At 33.8% G+C, this 27,357-nt stretch overlaps 1 protein-coding gene across 3 annotated transcripts; it reads right to left on the reverse strand.

Annotated features, from left to right (window-relative positions):
* Positions 1–507: 507 nt before the first annotated feature.
* Positions 508–26,802, reverse strand: Tab2 (TAK1-associated binding protein 2). Of its 3 annotated transcripts, XM_089641210.1 has the most exons (6): positions 26,656–26,802; positions 25,034–26,440; positions 18,111–18,323; positions 10,595–10,750; positions 725–772; positions 525–636 (listed from the first exon to the last, which is right to left on the reverse strand). In XM_089641210.1, the coding sequence occupies exons 2-6, from the start codon at positions 26,415–26,417 to the stop codon at positions 611–613; spliced, it is 1,827 nt and encodes a 608-aa protein (XP_089497336.1). In that variant the 5' UTR covers positions 26,418–26,440; positions 26,656–26,802; the 3' UTR covers positions 525–610. The 3 variants fall into 3 exon arrangements, with proteins under 3 accessions (XP_089497470.1, XP_089497336.1, XP_089497410.1); XM_089641344.1 differs by lacking the exon at positions 725–772 and having other exon boundaries at positions 508–636; XM_089641284.1 differs by lacking the exons at positions 525–636; positions 725–772 and adding an exon at positions 2,870–4,105.
* Positions 26,803–27,357: the final 555 nt, after the last annotated feature.

Genomic DNA, 27,357 nt, shown 5'->3' on the forward strand with positions numbered 1-27,357 from the left:
CTTTGCGGATCTCCACATTCCTCACACGATCAAACATGGTTTTACCACACATACGCCTCAGGGATGTCATTTCAACAGCATTCAATCTACTTTCATCCTTTTTTGCCAGTTCCATGCCTCACTTCCATACATCAAGGTAGGTACCAGCACTCCGTTGTGGACTGCTAACTTCGCTTCTTTGGACAATTTTTTGTTAGCGCCAACTGCATTCAGTCCTCCATTAACGGAATTACCTGCATTTACCCTTCTTTCAATATCTCTGTCAGCCTTCCCATCTCTCGTAAACATACTTCCTAAATACACAAACTCATCCACCTGCTCTAAGTATTCCTCATTCACAACTATATTGCACACTGTTTTCGTACTCTCTTTGTTTTTAATGAAAAAAATTTATATTTTATTTCTCCATTTAACATTAGAGTTAAAGGAAAAAAAAAAACGATTTTAATCATTTTCAAATGAAACACTATTTTATCAAAATATGTTGTATTTCAAAAATGTATTTATGTACATGGTAATATTCAAGTAAGAAACCAATTATTATACAAAATCTCACAATAATAATTTCTTAATATAATGCAGTTACATTATGAATATTCTTTGTTCCACCTCATAATATCCATGACCGCATGACTTCTGCAACAAAACAATAACAAATGAAATCAGGCGATCCTTCTCCATAATCCTAATAATCTAAATAACAACAACTAATAAATGCTCTTACTATTGCGCCCAGGTATTAACTGAACTCTTATTTCTTCGTCTGCATGTACTGAAAGATGTTTAAATGATTGTTAATTACAGAAATTAGTCAAATGTTTGAGTACAAAGAATAAAGACAGTGATTTGAGGCGCCATTTATGCAAAAAAAGGTATTTACTGAAATTTTTTATATTAATTCCACACAGAAGGCCCTGATGAAAATAATTTTCCTAAGGGCTTATTTCATCTTTGGGGATGCTTTGTGGATGGTATTTTTAAGGAGAGGAAGTTCTGAAAAGTCTGGGGGTCAATCATAGAGCTACAATTAGAGACGCTACAGCATACTAATATCTCGTTGAAACTTGTTCAACTATTAGAACACGATAAACTACGCGTAGACCGAATTCGGTAGTTTTGGTTAGAGCGTTGGGTTTTAAATATAATACATCAATGGGGTCAATCTGTCCATGAGTGACGAATGAATGAATCCATCCCTTCCACTGTAGTGCAAGGCGATGTGTCGAAAGAGTTCGGTTTCCCTCAACCGACCTGGTGGGCAGAGGCATCCGCCACAAGGGCTGGACAAACCTCACCCCATGAACCCGGACAACCCTGCCAAGTCGCCAAACCACTTAGGGTGACTTACAACAGGGGTGTTGGCTATTCAATTAATAGTTACCGGGGCGGCGGTACCCGTACCCTTCTCCCAACTTGGCTAAACTATTACCCTTTTCTACAAGTTTCATAATATACATATTTTTATTGTAATCTGTGTTTTTTTGCATAATGGACTCTGATTCGAATCACCGATTCAATTTGATAATTAACAGTGACCGGATAAGTCCTCAAAATAACAATTCAACACACCTATAAAGTTAATAGGTTACATATGTAACTATTTAACCTAGTTTTTGTTTCATAACTTTATAACACTTTTTATAGGTGCGTTGAATTGTTATTTTGAGGAGTTATCATGGAACCGTTTGGGGAGAATCAATTCATTTTTATTGCATCTCTTCCAATACCAGTCATTTTGGATAGTACAAAAATGTTTTTTATATGTGGTGTTGTGAAAATGAGCATGCCGGGTTTTAAATAGTAGTCTGTACATCGGAGTTCTTCTGCACTCGTACTAATGACATAAATTAATGTAATATTAATGTACCCTTTGAACGGTAGTATTTTTTTCAGTTTCACAGCCAGTAAATGAAATTTATGTTTATTGATTTTAAAAAAATACATGTTTCTATGTTAATTGTTATTATTTCAGTAAATATTTTCACTTTTGTTAAAAAATTAAAGTGCCTTTCATGAATAGCATTACATATTTCCGCCTTACTGGTAAAAAACACCCCCCAACCGTTATACGGTGTTTTTGTTAGACACTGAATAAGACTACAAACTCTGTTTTGATTTCTTACTAATAAAAAATGTCTTTAACTGTGCTCCGAAAGAGCTGGCAATGTCACATTTTGGCAGACTGATGCATGAGATTCCCGTCTTGAAAAACGTTACTATTTACCAACAGATAAAGAACCCTCTTTGGCTGTATAAATAATGTATACCTTTTCATGAATCATTTTATGGCTGTTAAATGTCAGTTTCTATTAGTAACATTTTTACATACACGGTTGTTTATCAATTGTATAAAATTTACAGGGATTGTTTCTTGTTTAATGTTGTAATAGTCTTGTAAGTGGTAGTAATATAATATCCTAATATCGGTAATTATTAGGACGGGGTTATTCACTATTTTGTCAAATTATTTACAAAATATATAATTTATTACAAAAGTTGATGGAGAAACTAACTGATTGTATTTCCATTATGTACTTACATTTTCAAGTTATTGAGATGAAAAAGGTTTATTAGTAAGGCTGATTATGTTTAGTTATTGAAAACTTCAAAATGTGCTAGTTTTATAAAGCAATTAACATGAAACAATTATTACTCATGCTAACATTTCTATGGGTAAAAAAGGTACATATTTAATAAAAATACCTATTTTAGTGGGTAATTAAATGAGGAAGGTTCATTCAAAATAAGCAGGTACTTACTTTATAGGTAAAAACAAGTAGACTCTTGTTTTATAAGTAGGTACTTACTCTCAAATTTATACTTACTTTAGTAATGGCAACATCTGTAGATACTCCATTAAGTTAGTGGTAAGTACTGTAATTTTAAATTAATTAATATTTCACAATTTTTGCACACAAGGCCACAAACAAAAAATTCAGATTATAAGCCGCATTCACATTAGCGTTTTCAAATATTCTCTTATGGGCGATTTTTACTGTTGGTTAATGGTAACACTGGCAACCTTTTTAATGGTCGTCATTGGTTCTAAAAAGTTTCTGCACCCAATTGAAACGCTTTAATGTGAACTCAGCTTTCGGCATTAGTTGGATAGAATAAACACTTTGTTAGGATAGAAATCGTTTTTATTTAATAATAATTAATAACAATCACATTTATGTACAATTATTTTATAAAATAGTAACCTGTGATTTTGTATATAAACATTCCAAAAATATATATAAACATAATAATTCTTTGGGGTTGTGTCTGGGTTTAATGTTGTAATAGTCTTTAAGTGTTAGTAGTCTTGTAATGATTATCACGGCAGAGTTATTAACAATTTTGTCAACTTATAAAATATATAATTTATTCCAAAAATAGATGGAGAAACTAACTCGGGGTGTTTCAAATATATTTGATATAATTATGCGGTATGTATTGCGATGCTTAATTTATCTACGATGAAAATTTATTTCCATTAAGTACTTACTTTTAAAGTTATTGAGATGACAAAGCTTTCGTAGAGAAAAAGGCCACTTCATCATTTTATACAATCAGTTCTTGACCATAGACTAGATATAATATATATTATTTAATAATGTTTTTTTTTTTGTTTTATTATCAATATTTTTGTTAGGTTAATAATTATTATTGAATGCGTAACATCTTTATAAAAATATTGCTCAACGATTTAAAATGTATTATATTTATAAAATACACAGCATTAGGTACTTTGTTCAATATTAAGGATTTCATTGAAAAAGATACTAGGATTAACAATCAAAAGGATATGCATTACGTCATAATTATTTTAAGATATTTTTTTCCAAAATGGCAAAAGGCAGTAAGTGTCTAATTCCTACATTATTTCAATCATAGGATCCAATATTTTCAGAGTTTAGGTATTATTTTCTAAAATATTATTTAAGGAGATATCACTATTTATTATTTATTTATTTTAATTCTATTCAACCATTTTCAGTTGAACTGTACTATAGAACTGCCACTGTAGTTTTGCAGCTTTAAATGTTGACATTTTGTATAGATTTAAAAAAGTACTAGCTGTTCCCAGCCCGGCGATGACCGGGCGAAAGGTTGACAACCCCTGGAAAAACGAAAAAAAATTATGCACCATTCATACCAACCTAGACAATCGAAACTCAAACTCAGTCCAATCGTAAATTCTTAATTATTTCAAACAATTCAAATTAAAAGATTAAGAAGAACCCGGAATTAATGAAAATGTATGTATTATTTTTCTAATAAAATACTTTTTGTTTTAAAACCACGAGTTTTTAATAATTTTTAGAACCGACCGGTTTCGCTTTACTCAAGCATTTTCAGGGTACAAATTATTACTACAGTAAATAACTACTACAGTAATAATTTATACCCTGAAGATGCTTGAGTAAAGCGAAATCGGTCGGTTCTAAAAATTAATAAAAACTTATGGTTTTAAAACAAAAAGTATTTTATTAAATATGTCAAACCACAAAGTGATTGCTTTCTACAATAATATATTATTTTTCTACTGCCTGAAAGCATGTCAATAATATTAATTTCTAATAAAACATCTAAATATTGATCTTTCATAAAAAAAAACCAATTTTTCCAACCCATTCATCATCTTCTAATTCCCATTATAATTTTTTTTTTAATTTAACATCTAACCCTCTTTGTTGTGTCCATCAATATAAAAAAATATTTATTGACCTTCAGGCGGATTTCCGTTCTCCATCCCTAGACAGGGACATGCTTCCAATATACCCATCCTCCTTATTTCAGGCTTGGCACAATCCAAGGCTGATGAGATAGATGTATGTATATTTAAAAAAAAATAGATATCTCACTCGCTCCTGTCTATATCAAAGGCAAAATGAGGGGGTAAGGTGCACTAAGGACATGTCCCTAGTTAAGGATAACGAATGAGAATCCTCCTCCAGGATCGACATATTAATAAAATTTTAAAACAAATCGAAATTTTTCACATACATACAATTACTATAATTACATATTAACTACGTAATAAGGAGTTTTACTATGACTAAATTATTTTATGGTCAATAGAAATTACATGAACGCTCAGTCAAAAAATGAAGTTGAGTAATCCTTCGCTAAGTTTTCCGCTACAAGTACACTTTTTAGCTCTGTTTTTATCAGGCCATAAGAATTTTTTTAGAATAAATATTGTGATGTCTATTTGAAACATTTTTATCCTTCGGATAAATATGAAAAATGTTATAAAACTACAAACGTAAGCGTATTATTGAAATATGCATATTTTAAAAATCTCAACCTTTAAAGATACCGCACTCGCCTAATTAACTATAAGATAAGTAATGTATTGTTATAATATTATATTTATTGCTAAAGAGAATAATTTTTTCATTATATTTTGTGAATTATTTTATTGCGATGGTAGATCACCAGGACTTAATATTAATAATATTTAAAAGTGATGTATTTTCATAATATGAAATGTATATAATAATAGTATACAATTTATTTCTGTAAATGTAATTAAAAATATTTTACTCTCCGTAGAGCATAACGAAAAAAATATGCTGTCTTTATAAATCCCAATGTTCAATAAAAATATCTAAATCCAATACTATCAAAAATAATTTATAGAATTTTATTTTATCACTAAATACAATAATCCCTCATTATCTGTTGTATTTTTTTTACCTACGGTTTCAGCTATTGTTATTATACATGGTGTTCGGAAACTAGTAATACAAATCGGAAACTGGTGAATCTACGTAACATAAAAAACCCAAGAAAACTTTTTTTTCCTCTAGATCAGAGGTTCCCAAAGTGGTCTATATAGACCCCCAAGGGTCGATATCGGCATGCTGGGGGTCTATGTCAACGAGAAAAAAATTTGGGGGTCCACGAGATTCAAATGGGGGTACATACGAGCGGACCCCCATTTACCTCAAATCAACATTTAGGAGTTCCGTAAATGACACAATACACCTAACACAAATATAACAGACTGAGAAATTACTTATTGATATTTGTATTTTTATATTTCATAAAGTTGTTAATTGAGGTATATAAATAGAGTCTAAGTTTCTTTTCTCGTCAGAATTAATATATTCAAGCAAAACATTGCACATTGGAAGCCGCGAATTTGCCTGGTTACCCAAATTGTTTTTGAAAAACGTCCAGGGTAATAATGACGTTCAACATTTAAATGCACTTCACACAAACTTCAAAACTAAGTTTGAGGACATTTTGACATGGAAATGCAACGTTGAAGAATCGAATATCATGTGACAAGAAGAACTGACCGGAATAATCACTGGCAAAGAACTTAAGGGACAGTTCTGTAGGGCTAGCTACAGATAGAAATTCCCGTTGCTTTTCCTGCTTCATTTTCATTTGGTGTAATACCTCACAAGGGTGCCCCTGTCTGCACAGTGTAAAGACAGAGCAACTATACCGCCACCCGGTTGTTGGGCAGGAAAGCGAAGGGAATATTGTTACAAAAAAAATTAATTATTATCACATGGGACGTTAATAGTTTTAGGAAAATTCAATATTGGGCAGGCAGGGGGTCTACGGAAATAAAAATATTTGGCAAGTGGTCTACGGGGCAAAAAAGTTTGGGAACCTCTGCTCTAGATCTAACCTTTTCGATACATTAAAGGGTTAAAAAAAACTTTTGGAGCCGGGTCTACACTTCGACGCATTTTAAAATACATTAAACAGCTGTAATTAACCCCCTTGGGACTGATGTTATCAAATTTGAACTAAAAAATTCCAACTTCGGACTCGATTTAACCAAAAACGAAAGCACAAATCAAAATAAGTTATACATACAACAAAATCGATTCCATATGTGATGTAGATTCATTAGTTTTCTGCTTGTACTATGAGTTTCCGAATACCGTGTATAGGTACACGGTGTCCGGAAACTCGTAGTACAAGCGGGAAACTGGAGAATCTACACCACATGGGGAACCCAAATAAACATAAAGTTTTTTGATTTGAGCATTTTCACAAAAAAAAAAAAAAAACCAAAAAAAATATTTTTCGGCTATTTTAGGGTTAAACTTTTTTCTGGTGTTTAGGGTTGAACAACAGATGTTTTAACCCTGCAGAGCAGAAATATTTTATGATTACACCAGATTAAATGAAGGGTGATTTCAAAATAATGCTTTAAATCCGAGTTTCTTCATTTGTTTTACTTTCAAATAGTTTTAATTAGTTGGGTACTTTGATCTTCAGTAATAATTTATAAGAATTTGTTTAAAAAAAAAAAAAAAAAATCAACTTCTAACTCGATTTACTCGATAACGAAAGCTCAAATCAAAAAAAAAAAATACTACAAAATCGACTCCAAATGTGATGTAGATTCACCAGTTTCCCGCTTGTACTACGAGTTTCCGGACACCCTGTATAAATAGAATACAAAAGTGCAAACAAGTCATCTCAGAGGATGAAACAGAAGTGGAACTGTTAGATCAGATTTCTTGAGTTAAAAAGAGAAGTGAAAAAGTGAAGTGTGAAAAAACCTTTAAAAGAAAGAACAAAAATCTTTTCAACACATTAACTTACCTAAACATTGTGAAAACTTAATTGCAATTTTAAAAGGTTTAACAAAATGTTATCATTATTAAATTCTCACTGACATTGCACCAAACCCAATTTTTAATATTCATTTCTAGTTTGATTATGTACGTGCAGTACTTGAAATAACTAAACTTTGATGAAGAGGAATTACCGTAGGTATAATGTTCCTATGCTTAAATAATAATAATTGAAAAAAAAAAATTAAGAAGGATGTAACAATAATAAACAAACTATAACAGAATAATAAATGTAACAATTGTGATGAAGTACAAAATTAAGAATTAAGCATAATTTCAAGTTACGATTTATAAAATCTACTAGAACAAATGAGATATGTATGAATATTATGCAGTAGAATATCAATAAATCTTATACTATTCTGTACAACCAAATCTTCTTCAACCTATATTCGAAATATAAGTGAATGTGATGCAATGGATTCTGATATATTATTTCAGACGATGACCAATTTAAAACTGTAACAAACCTAAATTTACAAAGAATGAGTTTCGGTAAAAATCTAACTGTATAATGTCAAAAAATCTATGTATTTAAAAAATAGCAGATACATAAAGCATAATAGCATAGATAAAGATAGCAGCCAATAAAGATGTGCGGTTTCTCACCTGAAGATAATGTTGGTAGTTCTTATTCAAAGAATGATACAGTTAAATATAAAGGAGATAAGGTCCCATTAGCTCAGTTGGTAAAGCGGCGCCCCGGCAAGGCAAGGGTCCTGAGTTCAAATTCTAGATGCAACCGATCTTTTTCTGTTTCAAATTTTCGTTTAAGAATCGCTAATATTGTCTTCAATAATTAAATTATATATTTGAAAAACTTCTTACCACAAACTAAGGAAGCGATCCACTCAAACTAAATCCTTAGCCTAACTAAGTACAGCTGTTAAGGAGGTTCGCAAAGCGTAGGTTATATGTAATGAAAACATTTTATATTATTAGATAATACGGTTATGTGACAAATCAGAACACTTTAGAAAAGTGATATAAATTCATGAAGATAGTAATGAACAAAAAACTAGGTTTTCAGTCTTGTTTTATTTCATCACTTTTGACCTTATACATCTCACTTATTTAAAGTGTTCTGATTTGTCCGGTTACCTATAATACACACAAGTTTTTCACTAACATTCACTAAGCTGTTAATTTTTAGTGTGTATTATCTTTTAATATAATAAAGGCAGATGACTACCCTAATGAAAGACAATCCAACTAGCCAACATTCAGCCATAATATTTACAACATATAGCCAAAAAATGTTTGTTTACATTGTTGTGTTAAGCTATGTTTTATTGGGTTGATTTATTTTGTAAATAATATTTGTATTTTTGTAAGCTAAGGATTTCACTTATAATTCATGCACGTATTGTCTATCCCTGTGGAGACACAGTTTGATAGAGCAGTTAGTTGGAGTGATAGAGATTGCTGGGCGTTCAGTCTTAGATTTGAATCCATTTATATTTCACCGTTTATTCCATATTTATATTTGGGAAAATGGAAAATACTTCATTCTAATTTCAATTTATGTAAAATAAAAATTCACTTTCGTTGTATGGGATGACAGCCATTTACAACAATTTCTGTCGATGACGTTTTCTTATGTTGGTATTCCTGATATTACACGAGTGGCTAGAAAAGACGTTATTACCATTTAATGTATGCATATTAGGTAGGCCCTGTGATTGTATTGTATATTTAATAAATTCTACTTCAAATTTAAATTTCGAGTTGTTACAGTTCTAACTCAGCCCCCAATAAGACCGCGGATTTGGGAATACATTACATGCAAAGTTAACAAACACTTTTAAGACAACAACAAAGTCACTCAAATAAGCTAGTCTTTACAAAATTCCTGATATTTATACTTTTTTATGTATTATGTATTAAGTACTAACTTAATTAGATGACTATGACAAAAAATATTTTTAAAGTCATAAGATATTAAGATATGCAATCTTAGTGGAATGCTCAAACGAAAGTAACCAAATACAGTAAGTACGAATACGTACATAATGTGAATTCATAATCCAATTTTAAAAATATATTTTCAATATATCAATTCCAATCAAAGTCACAAAGAAAGTGATTGTAATTCATTTATCAATTGAACATATCACATTTTTAGGCACCCAGTATAACCATATAAATATCAAGATCTAAAGAGATTTAATTGATAAAAGTCAAAACAAAACATGTTATATAATTATTATTTAAATTAAAGTGCTCTTGATTTGATACACCACAGAACACAAATAGGCCTAGAGGTGTTATTATTAGCAAGTCATTATTACAACAGTGTCACAACAAAAATCAATATTGTCTACAAAATAATAGGATATGAACGCAATGAAATGCTACAGGGGATTTGATAACATTTATATTATTTGCTATGTTCTGTGAGTAGCGTATTATATAATTATTTGTTTATGTTTATTAAAACAACAATAAAACTAAAAACAAACAACAGCAGGCTTAGATTTTAAAATGTTAGACAAAAAGCGTCAATTTCAATAAATTTCACAGCAATGAAGGTTTCACTTACATTTAAGGTTTATTCAAAATGAAAAAAATGCCAAAAGTAATTAAGTGTTACAGAAAATCTGGATGTTTCACAAAAAAGAAAGTTTCAAACAGGAAGGAAAGTTCCAGAAGAATGAAAATTTCACAAGAATGAAAGTTTCACAAGTATGAAAGTTTCACCAAACTGAAAGTCTCACAGGAATGTGGGTTCCAAAAGAATGAAAATTTCACAAGAATGAAAGTTTCCCAATAATGGAAGTTTCACAATTATGAACCAATCATAAAGGAACCGGTGTTACTAGTAGAGCTGGTTGCATGCACTTTAGCGTCGGGATTGATAATCTGATGGTCCATGGAGAGGATGAGGCTCTCAATTGAACAGTCCTCGGTCGTGTTAGTGGGGCTCTGCACCAAGGGCAGCACACTGAGCAGGCCCTGGGAGACGGAGTGGGCGAGGGGGGCGGAGGGGGGCCTACCTAGTATGATGCGCGGCATGTCGCACTCTTCACACTTGTTGAGAAGGCCGTGGTTGCTGAAGGTGCAGATGTGGCACTGCCAGGAGCCGCCCGACTCCTCGGGAACAGGCTGGCTCACCCGCTGGCCCGTGTAGATGTTGTCGTAGAACTCACCGTCTGGGGAATTTAAAATATTTAGAGACTGCAACTTATTAAATTAATTTTAAAATGAAGTGTGGTAATGAAAAATATTTCAAATGAAACATAGGCTGGTACCGCGCCGATGTCGTCTACAATTAAAAGTCATTTTTATTAATATTTCCAGCCTTACAGTTCTTTTATTAAGAAATTTATTATTTATTATTTAACATTATAAATGATAACAATATGCAGACTTATATATATAATTTTTTCGTTATTATTCTATTTGTCCATAAGTTGAGGTCCAGGAGCTCGTGTTTATGGGAGGAGTCTTTACATTTAGTTCTAATGATTTTTTAAACAATTATCAAAAACTTTTGAAATAAATACAAACATAATATTAACATAGGTACACAAATTAGAAAATTGTGTTTTTAAAGATAATTAAAATAATACATCTTTTTACAGATTAAGTAAGTGTGAGGAAATTAAGGGTACAATATATCAAGAAAAATTTTGAAAAATAGTTTTTTTTTAAGACAATCAAATTAATATATATATATATATATTTATCCCCTCTCGTACTATGTTGATCTCGCGCGACGGTACGCCAGGTATTTGTTGATCCGTTTGCATTTGTTGATCCACCCCGGATATGTTGATCCATTACCCAAGCTGGCATACATATGTAAATCCCTACAGATCAACTTGTGTCATCGAGATTTAGCTGTAAGCCACGCCCATTTTTCGGTCGCATATACATTTTACACGATTTATTTTGTTGATCTATATATTTCTGACAAACTTGACGGCTTGCATGCGTTGTAACTTAACCGCCAATTTCGCGCGCGTTGTCGTACTTTTTAGATCCTGTTAGTACATCCATATTCTATGAAAATGACTTTATACTTACAGAGGATAGACTGCCTCACGAGTATTTATATTGAAATGGAACTTTCGCAAACGTCAAATCCATGCTAAAAAAATCTTTTGAACTTGATTAAACAAAAATTGTAAATTTAATACATCATTTACTACGTTTCGTGACTTAGCAGGGGTGCTCGGGTTCATAGGGTGAGGTTTGTCTGGGTCATTTTATAAGAGAAATTTTGAACTTTGATTGAATAAAATTTTATTTTAATGTATCTTTTACCATCTCTCCCGACGTAAGTTTTTTGTAATGATTAAGTTGAAACAAAGCGTAATATCCATAATATGTGCCTATTAAAATTGCGGCGATTAGATTGGTGAGAATTAAATTTTACAAATTTTAAATTATGATTGCTAAAAAATCTATTCTAATTTGTTTATTACTAAACATGGCTAAAGTCATTTCAAGCTACGATTCCAACCAACGATGTTTTAGTATATGTTCGTCAATCAACAGGAGCCATAATGTCTGTACATCAGAGCCCTCGAGAACTATTACAATTATGTGTACCGCCGCCCCGGGAACCATTTATTAGATAACCAACACCCCTACCATAGGTCACCGTCAACGTTTAGCGAGATTGTTGTTTATTTCTTATATTTTTTACAACATATCCACTCAGGAGGCCCTGAGGAAAATCGTAACCCTCAGGGCCTATGTCATCTTTGTGAATGCTGTGTTGGGGGAATTTTGAAGGAAAGGAAGGAGAGTGGGTTCTGGGAAGTAAATAGGTATGATGGGTGGGTAGTAATCTGGGGTTCAGTGTGATTGAGTGATATACATAAGAATCCAACTCTCCTACTGCGTTGCAAGGCGATGCGTTGAAAGAGGACTAATCGATCCGGCCCACCACGCAGTTATTAGGCAGGCGCATCCGCCGCCAAGCCCCTCACATACCTCACCCCATAAACTCGGGCACACCTGATAAGTCACCAAACATATCCAACAACTTGGGGAGACCTATGGCAGAAGTGTAGGTTATCCAATAAATGGTTCCCGGGGCGGCGGTGCACATACCCTCCTCCCAAATTGTAATAAACGTCTACTTTCAAATGTAAAACATAATTTAAAACGTTCCTAAATGACGGCCTCCGTTATCGAGGGGTAAGGCTATCGACTAGCAATCCGAAGGTCGCGGGCTCAAATAAATTTTACTAAAATTAATTTGTACTATTTTACAATTAGCGTTTGGCAACCAGATCTGAAGAGCCAAGTACTCTCCCAACTTCCTCATCTCCTTCGAGGTTCACAATATCTTCAGTCTCACAACAACCCCAATTGAGGATGCCATAGTCTCACTGGCTCCAGACGGGAGCAGTTGGGACTCTGGTGTGGTATTCAAAACTACAAATCTACAGCTAATTTCGAGAAGTTGAATAAAGTGTTTTTAGCACGGCAAAATGGCAAAATTTCAATATTATTGTAACAATAGCAATATTATTATTGTAGACTAATATTAAGACATTAATACATCAATGAATAACATTCATTTTACATGACCACCCAATGAGAAGCTGATTTTTTTTCAGTTTGTCTAGAACCGAACACGTGCATGTTATACTAATACCAGCTAGAGGAGAGCGTAAAACACTTCAATATTTTTTTATTTAAATATTGATAATTCTTCGATGCTTCATAATAATGTTTCATAAAAAAATACAAATCAAATCACACCACATCCAGACAAAGAAGCCGATATGTTTTTATACACAAAAAAGGTTTATTTGGATATTCTCTGTATTAAAACTAATTTCGTTAAAAAATAATACTTTATTGTGAATTTGATCAGACCTAACTTCGTTGTTAAGATAATGCAGCTGCGTTGCGTCCTTGGCCGGGATATATCTTAGAGTAATAATATGGATATATCCATGCCGGCGTTCTTTTGTTATAACGACACCCTGATTAGAATACATTTAATTGTTTTGTCTTTGATTTTATAAATATTTTTAATAAATTAAAAACGGCTATGGAATTCCACGTTTTGCCACCGCGTTTCCGGATACTATTGATTACTTAACACGGCTAAATATTTCAAAACGACTTATTAACGATTCCAGAATGTACTTTATTTATTACTGTTTTAAAAATGTATCTGTTTCTTTAGACAATTTTTTTTTTTATAAACTGCCTATAAACTACGTTTTATTACTTATCCACTGGAGCGATCTCTGTCATATTTTAGACCGGTCGGTGGCCGAGTTGACATCGCGTTTGGGTCCCACCCAGGCGCGGCGTAGTGTGTTCAATTCCTGGGCTGGCTAAGTCCTCCATCACAACACAAGCAACATTTTCAGCTGACTGTGGTGGTAGTAGGAGATTTTCAAATATTGCCAGGTTATTCGAAACCCGGGAATGTATGTCTTTCTTTTAAAAAAGTAGTTTATATTGTTTCCGTTTTAATGTTTTCGGGGGATAATTATACCAGTACAACTCAATCACTGTCAAACTTGTTGTAAAATCAGATATGAGCGCATCAGCAGAATGCTGCCTGCTCATTACATAATAATAATAATAATAATTGACCCCGTACTACAAATAAACCCAAGTTTTTTTTAAGTTTCTGTGAGTACAGCTCCCAAGTCTTGCTCAAGTGCATGTCCGTCCGTAACACTTAGTCAATGTAATTATTTGTTCGTTGTCCTCTTTCCTAATGTGAAGTTTATATTTTGATTTTAATTAATATATTTACACGTTGTTTGGGGTAAAGTTTTATCTCATTCATAAAAAAAAACTTTTTCTTCTTCTGTTTTTATCGAGATTAAAGCAAACTATGATATTAACATATATTTGTTTTTCTTTTTTTATTACATCAAGTAGTTACGGTTCGTGATTAAACAGATTTTCTTGAGGATATATAGTGTATTACGTTAAAAATAATTGAAATTTTGAAGAGTAAGTTTAAACTAATCCTAACTAAATTAAACTAATACTAACCCCGGGGTCGGGGTCATTGCAGCATTTCACTCAATTGGTTTATGAGAATATAGCTTAATTTATATGAGATTGAAAAAAAATCATATACGAATTTGGTGGGCAGTTAAATTGTCTGACGTTGATTATAAGTATTTTTTTCGTAAACTTTATATGCAAGACGTAGAAAATGTTAAAGTCAAATTGGTTCAATTGGCTTTGGTCTCCTCTACCGATGAAGCAAGTGATTTTATTGTATTTCATTAATATTCATTGGGCCTCTGTGAAAAATTCTTCACATAAAATAAAATCGAAAAAATTGATTAAATATAATTGCATTTGTAACCACCTTGTGGTGTTTTTTTAGTATATTTCACTCAAAGATGCCGACTTCCGGTCATATTGTTTAAATAATATTAAATGTGAGATAATTCTTTTAAATAAGAAGATTTAATTTTATTTAGAGAACTTTAAAATATAACGATTTCCGGTAAGATGTGACAATAATTTAAACAGAATATTAATATTAAAAAAATAATGTTTATTCGATTTGAATGATTTATGCCAATCATTGGGACTTTCTTTTCAAGAGTTATGTGATCATAAAGTTTACGATTTTTTTAAAATCCTAATAAAAAGTGATAATCGATAAAAATTGTGTGAATTCATTGGTTATAACTTATAATATAGATCATTTTGTATGTCTCCATATTCAAATTCGGAGGTATGACTTTTTTATGTGACACATCTCACTAGAGCGCCCCTGTCTTTACACGTTAAATACAGAGAAACTATGTCGCCACCCAGTTGGGCAGTGTTATGGGGCGGGTTAAGGTAGGGTCTGTAGGAATGAATTTATTAATGCGGGTCTTAAAGAGGCCCGGATTATATGGAGGAGGAAAAACAGATGCCGATAGCTCGTTCCACATGCGAGCCGACTTACGATAAAACGAGTTGGAGAAACGACCCGTTCATATATAAACAGGCTCTAATAAAATACCCCTAGAATAGACACAGCATACGCACATTTCGTCATACATGATTTTACCGCACATATGCCTCAGGGATGTCATTTCTACAGTATTCAGTCTACTTTCAGCCTTCTTCTGCCAGTTTCATGCTCACTTCCACATATTAGGGTAGGTACCAGCACTCCATTGTGGACTTGCCGGATCGAAAGAGACTGGTTGAGGGATACCTTTTGGCCATAAAAATCTAAAATGGCGGCAAAAGGAATAATTTCTTCTAACTCAGCAAACTTATTTTGTGGCACCATTTTAATTAAAAATTAATAAAATACTTCGTTTTAACCACTTTTATTGTTTAATTACCAACATGTTTCATGAGCAACGCTCACTTCTTCAGGGTTTTTTTATCAAAAACCCTGAAGAAGTGAGCGTTGCTCATGAAACATGTTGGTAATTAAACAATAAAAGTGGTTAAAACGAAGTATTTTATTAATTTTTAATTAAAAGGAATAATGTTATATGGTATATTTTGAACTTCTTACCACCTCTCCTGATTACGCTTCGTGACTTAGTAGGGGTGGCCGGGTTCTTGATTATAATGGGTAATTATTTAAAATGGGTAATCAATGGATGATTGAACGCGGTTGGAGATAGCAAAAAACTGTCCAAAGAAGCGAAACTCCACAATGGAGTGCTGGTACCTACCCTAATATATGGAAGTGAGGCATGGAACTGGCAGAAGAAGGCTGAAAGTACACTGAATACTGTAGAAATGAGATCCCTGAGGCATATGTGCGGTAAAATCATGTATGACGAAATCTATTCTACAGGTATTTTATTAGAGACTGTTAAAAGGAGCTAGAAGCATTGATCCCCGGTGCACGTGCGTGATACTCGACGGTCACGAGCGGAACGCACGTTCACAATAAAGTTGATGTTGTCTTTATGAGAACGGGTCGTTTTTCCAACTCGTTTTTGCGTAAGTCCGCTCGTGTGTGTGTTTTTTCCTCCATATAATACCGTGCACCTGCTTGATACCCGACGGACACGAGCGGAACACAGGTTCACAGTAAAGTTGATGTTATCTATATATGAACGGGTCGTTTCTCCGACTCGTTTTACCGTAAGTCGGCTCTAAAATACCTGTAGAATAGATACAGCATACGCACATTTCGTCATACATGATTTTACCGCACATATGCCTCAGGGATCTCATTTCTACAGTATTCTGTCTACTTTCAGCCTTCTTCTGCCAATTCCATGCCTCATTTCCATATATTAGGGTAGGTACCAGCACTCCATTGTGGACTGCTAGCTTCGCTTCTTTGGACAGTTTTTAGTTAGCTCCAACTGCGTCCAATCATCCATTAATTACCCATTATAACCAAGAACCCGGCCTCCCCTACTAAGTCACGAAGCGTAATCAGGAGAGATGGTAAAAGATACAGGTTCAAAATTTCCTAAATAACATTATTCCTTTTGCCGCCATTTTGGATTTTTGTGGTCGAAAGGTATCCCTCAACCAGTTTATTTCGATCCGGCCCGCCACGCAGTAGATGGGAAAACGCATCCGCCGCCAGGACCTAGACAAACCTCACCCTATGAACCCGTGTACCCCTGCTAAGTTATGATTTTTTTATGGATTTGTTTTTGCGAAATTTTCGTTTCGATCTAAATACGCATACATTTCTTATAAACAATTCAAGCAACACACGTCATTTTGATTTGAAACGGTACTATTTCACAGTCATTTCATGCGATATTCGACTCTAGAGACTAATACTTTGAGTTCAATATCACAAAAGATTACGGAATCACATAAAACCTTGTGATGAACAGTCCACCGATTGCCCCTTGATTGGTTCATTTAGTAAAACCATATATAGGGACACAGATCAACTTTGTCTAATAACTTCTTACCTGGATCAACATACTACGGGAATAGATCAATATATATGAGATCAACATAAGTATGCCAATTTGGGTAGATCAACATAAATTATGCATCCGATTTCCATACAAATTTTGAAAATTTTATTAACAGTATATCAAATGGTTTTTCTGGCAAACTGGCAACATTGATAATTATTGTACCACTGTTGTCAATTCATTCAGATGTATTCCATAATAGCCAAGTTGTTAAATGGTGTTAAAGGTGGATCAACTTAGTCTAACAACTTCTTACTGGATCAACATAATACGGGAAGAGGACAATATATATATATATATATATATATATATATATATATATATATATATATATTTTACAGATTGAGTAAGTGTAAGAAAATTAGGGGTACAATATATCATTATCCAATTTGAAGGACTTAATTAACTTTTTGAATTGTTCATAATTCACAGTTTCGGTTACACTAATTTTATTTTTGGACAATAATATATTGTACCATCTCACACCATTAGTGATAAGAATTTGATAAGAATATTACCATTCAACACAGAATACCGTGAATGTATCATTTTTACTGGATGAAACAGAACATGATAAAATAATAGGTTAGGTTAGTTTAGGTTTGTTTGATCTTTTCTTGAGTGTTCTGGTTTGATATGGAACCAAACTACATACCGTGCGTAGAAGTGGCCCGATCCAGCTGACGGGTGAGCCTCTGGCACAGGTGTCGCAGGCGCAGCACAGCAGGGCGCAGGCGAGCGGGGGGCGCGGGAAGCGGCGCGCTGAGCACGCTGACCTCGCGCTGCATGCTCGCTAGGCGCCCCCGCTCTGCCAGCAGGGCGCGCTGCAGCCGGGCCAGGCGCGCCTTCTGCCGCCGAACCAGGGCATCTGGACAAAAATGTTTCATATGTCTCATTAGCCCTGATATATTGATGTTAATTCACTTTCATGTTCCTTGTTCCATAGTATGTATTATGTGATAATTGTACTACGGTTTCAGGCCACAATTCAGTAATAAATAAATTACGAGCCTTTAATAACTGTTTTGTTAATGTGACTGATGTCTTTAATATGCCTCTATTGAAGTATAAAGTTGTACGTATTAAAAACTTTAACAGTGCATATTTTAACAACGCCGCTGCGTAAAAGATTGATTGTTTTTGTTTTTCATTAATTTCATTCACTTTGTACCGTTTATTATTTTTACTTTTTTCTTTTACTTATGTAATCAATCTTATAGTTTGTATGGGCTTTCTAGATCCACGCAATGTTTCGCTATTGCTAATGTCTTTCTCGGGCGCCTCTGACTTCTTCCACCATTCACTACTGTATACCACAATGTTACTGTTAAAAAACTACATTACATCAACTTTAATTTGACTCTGTATCTCATTACGGTGCAGAGATATTGCTTTAAGTATTCCTCGGGCATCCCCAACTTCTTCTACTATTTAGACATCTCTAAACACTCTTGGAACTAATAAAAAAAAACTTTTAAATTTTCACCGATGTCAGTCGACTACTTTTCAAGTTTTGCGAGCACAGAGACAATCAAGCTGAATTTTCGTTTATATTAACAATGTTCTCGAACATTCCACAACATCCCAGGATGGACTGGAATGTTATGGAATGCTCGCGAATACTCTTGAATGTTCTAGACTGTTCTAGAAATTTCTAGAGTGCGAAATTTCCAGCCATTATATCTTCAAAAGCACGCCCTTCAGGTAAAAACGGGAACCTTATTCATGGATGGGGGATAGAGGGCTACCACACCATATAACTCCCTTGATTGTACCGGGACTCGTTTCTGAGTTTTAGCAGCACGCACACTGTACACTTACTTTTATAATATATATATATTAGATTATTATTTGTACTATGACTGTCAATTAACTATCCTGTATGTAAATGGCACTTGTGACGTTGATTCTAAATAAGTAAATAAATTAATAAAGGGAAAAGTTATATTCTTAGTACAATTCACTTAGCACAACTTTAGTATAAACTGGTGTTATTTGGTGTCCGTTGTTGAATACAAACTCAAAACGTCTATTGCAAGCAGAGTATTTACGCATCGGGCTTTTGTACTAGTCTTATAAACTTAAATTTCCAATAATAATTCAACATAATAATCAATCTCATAATTTCAATCAAGAATTCAGAATGGAGAAATTCATCATTTAACCACTCGAGCGAAAGCATATTTTTTTTAAAATGCCTTGAGCAATAGATATTTCCATGGGTTTGGTTCGGGATTAGGCCGTGCTTTATTTAATTTAATCAGCTTACTTTGGTTTAAAGCCAACGATTCCATCTATATTTCACCGTTTACAGAACGTTATCTTGAATATTCCAAGAGATACATATTTTGGTATTTGATAGAAGTTTAAATCAAGCTAGCGAATATAAAATTAATTGACAGCGGAAATTTCAAAATAAATTAATTTTAATTCAAATTTGGGTAGCTATAACTAACCTCTAGTGGTAAAGGGACATACTTGTTAAAAATTGTAATTGCATAGATAACCTCATTCTTTAATGGAATATTTTAAGGGTTGACGCATAATGTATATGAAATGAATGATGTTTTAAATTAAACTCGCAGATGTGAACAGTGAGAATTTGGATCTCTAAAAACAACAATAATAATTTGAATGGTCTTTTGGAAATGTTAACCACGATACTCTATAAGACACGGATATTCCCTTTTTCTACAACAATGCTTGTTGATTAGTGCTAACATAACCTGAGCCTTAAGGTGATTTTTCACAAAAATGGCGCTACAAACCATCCAAATATTATAATTATTATAACACAAGGCTTACGTTTTTTACCATGGGCTTTCGGAGAAAGAGTTGGAATGGCAAGGTGAACAAAATCCATATTATTTGTTTTCTTCCAAATGAAAATGAATCCGTTAATCAAAGCTGCACACAATTTGAATAATAACAATCGTTAGAGGCTAGCAAAGCCGCTCACAAATCCCGTGTGCACACTGTTAGATACCATATGCTATAAGGATGTTAAAAATTACAACGCACTAACAATATACTTTCCCGAATGAAGCTTTACTAGGAATTTGTCAACTTTGGTCAATAATCATAAAATAAATATGCACACACACAAAGTGATAAACAGGCAGCACTTATTATCAATGCAAAATATACAGGAAATAAAAAAACAGACAAGTTTTGTGATAGCAAAATACGTTTTTATAGATGTTTAAAAAACGGGGTACTCAGTTAGTTATAGAGGTGAGTCATACTAGCTCATCTTGACACTAAGAACAACTAGTACAAGTATGTAAAAAATACCTGTTTTCTAGTATTTTTCAGTAGTTCTTACTTACCTAACTACCTAGTAGACACATTATAAAATTTTAAACAATACGGTAATTTTTTTTTTAAAGAAAGACTCCCGAAAGAGAGATTCCCGGGTTACGAATAACACGACAATATTTGAAAATCTTCTACTACCATCACAGTAAGTGGAAAATGTTACTTGTGTCGTGATGGAGGACTTAGCCAGCCGAGGAAATGAACTCATAACGCCTGGTTGGGAACATTAGACTATTTATTTATTTTATTTATTAATTTAAACGCCCTGATGCCGGGTTTTTACATGATACATATTTTATATAATTTACTGCATAATACAGTTTACTGCATGCCTACTTTGGCTCAATTTCATAAGAAAACCACCTTCTAAACAAAATTTTGATAGTATAGAAACATGTTGAAACCGATCCAATTGAAAAAAAAAAAAAAAATTATATTTTTGTAACAACGGTTTCAGGATTAACAGTTGTTGCAAGTTTCTGCAGTCTAATAGTGTCCTTCAACAATTATCATTCAACAAAATATAGTTGAGCCTTGATAATCTGAACTAATGAAAAACATCCGTTCGGGCGTTCGGATTATAGCATGTTAGATAGAAAAATTAAATGAAACAGATATTTGCTAAGAAAAATTGTATTTAGTGAACTACTGCATCACATTTTCCAACACCATATAATATATCTTTGATGGGCGGACATAACAGTATAACTGCATTTTTGACCATTTAACGATTTATATGAGAAAATGTGTCTTGTGTATGCCGGCATCAATGGTATTAACAGTATAGTTACACCAGTACTCAAAACATAAATAAACAACTTTGTGCCTATTAAACTAACTTAAAATACCTGAGATAATTGGGTTCATAATAATTTTTTTTTTGCTCTCCTGAAAAGTTACACTTTTGCAGTTATACTCTTATGTCCGCCCATCAAAGATATGAGAAAGCGAATTACAGACACTCCATCTTTCAAACTATCCAAAATGGCACACTTTTGCATTATGGTTAAAGTTTTATGTTTTCGTTTTGGCAAAGGAACCATGTTTACAACCTAAAACACCACGTGAAGCATATGCAGCAAAGAGTAGCGTGCACAGGGCCCAAGAATTACAGAAAAACATAGCATTAGCGGCCTCGTTAAGACGAGAGAGGGGTCGTTAGGCAGTTCGGATTACAGCGACTTTCGTATTAGCCCTGGTACAGATTATCGAGGCTCTACTGTATAGCCGGCTTTAGAAAAAAAAATTTCATAAGGGACGCTCACAACAAGTGCATTTAGTTTTGATACAGCAATTTTGCACAGGTTAGGGTATGTGCTTTGGTGTTTCTTCGACCAATCTAAAGAGGTAGATTTATCATCAAGTAGCAATCTGTGCCCAATGGACGTTTTCCTCCACAAAGGACTTGTGACAAGGTGTGTGGATCCTTTTACATGTATAATATCCATGGTTTCGGTGTATGGCACTTCCGGCATTGGTGGATTTACCGTCGATTGGCCAGATTGACAACCCTGGATTTGTCGAAACCTGCGAACCCACCACTAAAGCTGTCAGTTCGAAACGGAGTAACAGGTGATTCTTTGTTCAACAGTCCAGAGTAGTAGGGGCACCTTGGCTGAGAACCGACGAATACGTTTGCTAATTTCATCATTGTTTTAAAACATGAGACTTTATCCTTGCATATTGGAAATCGGATGACATCTGCTCATTCTGCATCCGAACTGACATTTCACATGCAAAGAGCTGATGACAAGGCTCTCTATCGAAGGAAGATTATTTTTGGGATTTCCTGGCTTCTGCCGCTGAATCCTGCACACCACGGAATTCGACTTTCAACACCGACACAAACACGGTATCACAAAAATTAACGAAGCAAGCCCTATTTTTTGCCAGAAAGAATTCAATATTAAGATGTCTTTTTTTAAATATAATCTTATTTTAAAATCTATTTCCCACTTGTAGCTCTCATTCAACTCCATTGTGTTCTCAATTAAGTTAGATAAGAAGCTATTGATTTTCATCCTTCAATTCTATAAATCTTTTTAACATGTAAAATGTTGAGTGCAACATTTGGTTTGGTTTTGACATTTTAAATATTTTTCCCATGCCATATAACTTTTTTTGAAAAATGGTACTGCCGTTTTCACTTTGGTTAAAATGGATATTATTTCCACTGATTTTAGAGTGCGTTACACAGACAGATTAGGTGTGAGTGTATCTTGTGTCTGTGTCAGCCACGCATGTTAAATTGTCTTAAAATGTATGTAACGCCACGTAACACACATAAAGGAGTCTGTGGTGTGTCATGGGGCGACCCCAAAGGAGTTCTGATGATGTACATTACAAGCTACTCATTTAATGCCGTCTTAGCTAACGCACTCTACTGATCACATATTCAATGACGTTGCATTATCAGATACGGCCAGTAAAACTTTTTCTGTTAAAACTCCACTCGTCTGTAACCCCTTTACAGGTCCATGGCTAAATTAACTGCCGTGTGGCATATTCCTGCTAAATCACACATTCCAGAAAAACAGACATCAATACAAATTCTGTGTTTATATAATGCCCCGTAACAGCCATATACGAGTCATTTTTAGATGAAGTCCATATATGTATCTGTTGTAATACAGATGGTTTTAACGTCTCAACAATTCCGCTTTCATTTCATGTTTGCACATTACATACAGGGCCCGCAGAAAATTATTAGAAATTTCTGGTTGGTAAGAACATGCCAATTTCAGAAAGAAAGAATTATGAAATCCTTTTTCTTCAACAATAATTTATTCTGAAAGACTGATAATCCCATTTGAAAAAACCCATAATACGATCATCTATTTCCTCTATTTTTTATCCGATTTCTGGGACGAAATATTTTGTTGATTCGTCCTTCTGGAGGTGCTGCAATTTGAATGGAAAACTGAGTCACATTTTCACTTGTTCCTAGCTGTGCGGTCTGTACAATGAATGAAGAGTTCTCAAGATAATCATATGTTGTTACAACAGCTGGATTTAGCATATTGTAGGATGCAGAATTGTCTTCCCTGGTCACTAATCTCACAGCAGAATGATTTTTAATCAATCGGTTAATTAAATATGAAACTGATGCCTAAAAAGAAGTCTTATTTTACATAACATGTTTCATTGAGCACACCACTAGATATTGAAACACTACATTTTTAAATATTATGTATAGTGATGGGTAAATTCCCGGGAATTGGTTTTTAAGTAATATTTCCAAAACGGGGAATACTGTGGGAATTTTCATCTGAATGGAGAAATCTTCTCCTACAACGAAATTTCTTGTTATTTACAAATGTATCATATTAATTCATTGGTGCAGAAATTCTAAAAAAAACATTTTTCACTATTTTGTTTTTATGCCATTCACCATGTAAAATTTTATGTATTTTAAAAGAATAAATTGTGAAAATACTTTTGCAAAAAAAAAAATAGAGAGTGTTAACTTTTAGAATTTTGTGAAAATAGGGAATAGTACCTAAATAAGCTGTCAAAATGTTGATATTTGGACCCGGCCGATAAGAGTGTGCACTGCAGTATGTACTGCCATTCCAATTGCGAATTGTGTCTTGTGTGGCCTCAGACGACACATTTGTATTTGTTTTACCCAAGTTCACTTCGAAAGCTCATAACTTCAACATTTTTGGAGATATAGAAAAACTAATTTTACTGTCATTATTGACTCTTTAAATATAATTTATTTTCAAAAGAAAACCTCATTCAGTAAAACAAATCCTGAATTTAGAATTAGGTCGGAGAATATTCCCAGATGCACATAATAATCAATAACTATGTAACTAATACATATATTGTCTCTCCACAATATACAAAGTTTATAAAATCTATATTATTATGCACACAGAAACATAAAATTATTTAATTAAAGTGATATGTCTATAGTAACACAAAGTTAGTAAATTTAACTTTAGTCTGTAATTAAACACAAACTTGTAAGCGAACAATATTTTAGAAACTTGTATGTGCGTATAATAGAAATACTCCTTAATTTTTTTTTTTTTTTTTTTTTCAAATCAAAAATTATTTATTGTAAAATAAAAATTACAAAAGGTGTAGCTTATGGGTAGACCCCATTTCTTCCAGCTAACCACATTTATTTAATACTAGCTTAATATAACTGTCACAGTTATCTAGTATACCTAGTTAGGTGAACCATAATCACAAATAAAGAAACATACTTAACATTATTTACTAGACAAGAAATAAAAATGAGTTTGTTACCTATGGGAGAAGTAGGCGGTGTCTCCGGCATCATTTGTGGAAGTGGAGAGTAAAACTGTCGCCCCTGTGAGGGATGCGGGATCCTGTAGGGGGGCTGCGAGGAGGCGGGGCTCACTGTGATCTGCACGCGGCCCTCAAAGCCTCTCTGTCTAGGGTCCCCCTGGAACTGGAGGTTTCTGTTGTCTATAGAACCGTGTCCAGATGATGTCGGAGTACAAACAGTCAGGTTAACTGAGGTGAAGTTGCCTGGACTAGAATAGTTCCCCCTCCAGGGCTCAGAAAACTGACTTTGTTGCTGTCTATTCCCATGAGGAAGAACATCCATACGGCAATTAAGATTCACAGAAACATTCAATGGGTATGTATCTTGATGAGACCCGTATTCTTCCTTATTGTGGGTCTCTGAAGACTTATCGCAGAACCTGTATTGCTTTGGGGGCTCGTTGTTACCCGGGGGCTCATCAGACTTTTCATTTATTGAATGCTTTTTGCTTTCATCAGCCGGTTCGGCCTGTGCCACTTGAGAACTACTCCCACTCGGGGGCCTTGTCTCGAAGCCACTGAAGTGCGGGTCAGATGAGAACTCTAACGTAGTGGGCCTTTTTAACTTGGTACTAGCCTCTACTGGAGGGTCGTTCTTCCCATCAGTAGTGGGAGAGGCACTTCCAGGAACATTCTTACTATTTTGGTCTTTGAATCTCTTGTTAAGGTCACTTGTGACTTTGTTACTTTTCAATATTTTGTAACATTTGTTATCAGAAATGCAAGCGGTGCAGTTGTTGGAGTTTTCGTCTTTATCGAGGCACTTGTTGGTATTTCTCTCAACACTGGGAACAGAATGGGCGGTATGGGATTCCTGATCACTATCTACATAAACTGGCTCCGTATTACTTACATGACTATCACCCGTAGAATCGACTTGTGATGGCGGACAACTTGGAACTGTAGGATTACCTTCATCACATTCCTTATGTTTGTCTCTTGTTATGTTTTGATTGTCATTTTCATCTAGCTTCTCAGTAAAACTGCTAACACCTTTTTGGGGACATACACTGGAGACTAGGATTATTTGAGGTTTATCGGATTGTTTAGTTATCAGCAGTTGGTTGGGACATTGCTGAGGTAGTAGAAAGTCTTTTCCCTCTTTTTTAGAAGCGGACAGAGATGAAGACGGATACAAGTGAGATATATAGTTCTTGGCTTCACATTCCAGACGTGATTGGCATGCTGATCTATCGTGGCAGTGCGAAGAGATGGTACTAGATACAACATGGTCGGGTACACCAGGATATTGTTGTTTTAGTTCGTGGAAAAGTTGCATAATAGATATATTAGTACAGGCGCATTGGGGGGCACTTGATGCGCCTCCGGAGGGTGCAGACATGGCCGCCCATCCTCGCTTTGGACCTACACAAACAAAAATAAATCAACTTATTGCTCAAACTGTCACTAAAGCGCCTGCACTCTAAGAGGGGCTTAATTCGCAGGTAATTAACACATACAGCTTTTAAGAGGTATAGCCAGGCACTCTGTGTGTTTATAAGGGCGAAATATGTGATATTTTTAATACATTAACACATATTATAACAATATCGAAAACATTTTTACACAAACATACATACCAAATTTAGTCGAAAAGTTTTAATTTTATTCAAATGGAATAAGTTTAAACAGAATATATTAACATCACAGCATGTCACTAGAGTCAATAAATATGTTTTGTAAAACCAAAAATAAATTCGCATATATGTCAACCAACCTCCGCCATATTTACGAACTTTTTTTATGATCAAAATCAAATAGCTGTCAAGTTAAGTACTCATTTTCGTTAGAAGATAGGTACTTGAATAAAACGGGGCAGGTTGTACTAAAACATATATTTGCAGGGGGATTTGCTGTCTCCATTTGATCCGATAACTATAATACAAAATAAGAAATAGATTTAATCATTCTTGATTATGGACGATATATTTTTATTTGTTAACGCTGATTATAGCGGCTTTTACAAAAGAATAACAATTGTTTTACATATGAATATAGAATATACATAGATAAAAATATATATAAATATAAAATACATAAAAGGGAACAATAGAAATAGTAGTATCAACATAAAAAAGTACAATGAGTAGGTTATTATAAATACAATACAACATATTATAAATCCCGAATATTATGTAATAAGTGTTAAGAAATTAATACTTTAAAACTGTATTTGATTATAGTCAATCTGAAAAGCGCTGACAGACAGTTTTAATTAAGTTAGTAGTGTTTGTATGAGGTTAAACTAGCAATGTTTATAGGTTCATCCAAAACATATTTAT

This window comes from Hesperophylax consimilis, chromosome 1 (assembly GCF_061612785.1).
Source record: "Hesperophylax consimilis isolate HC1 chromosome 1, BYU_Hcon_1.0, whole genome shotgun sequence".
Lineage (NCBI taxonomy): Eukaryota > Metazoa > Arthropoda > Insecta > Trichoptera > Limnephilidae > Hesperophylax > Hesperophylax consimilis.

Coding starts and splice junctions, on each gene's coding strand:
- Tab2 (XM_089641210.1), bottom strand. CDS start 26,417: ATGTCTGCACCCTCCGGAGGCGCATCAAGTGCCCCCCAATGCGCCTGT. Junction 10,751..18,110: donor TCGGGCCACTTCTACGCACG/GTATGTAGTTTG, acceptor TAAATTCCCCAG/ACGGTGAGTTCTACGACAAC. Junction 637..724: donor GTTAATACCTGGGCGCAATA/GTAAGAGCATTT, acceptor GTTTTGTTGCAG/AAGTCATGCGGTCATGGATA.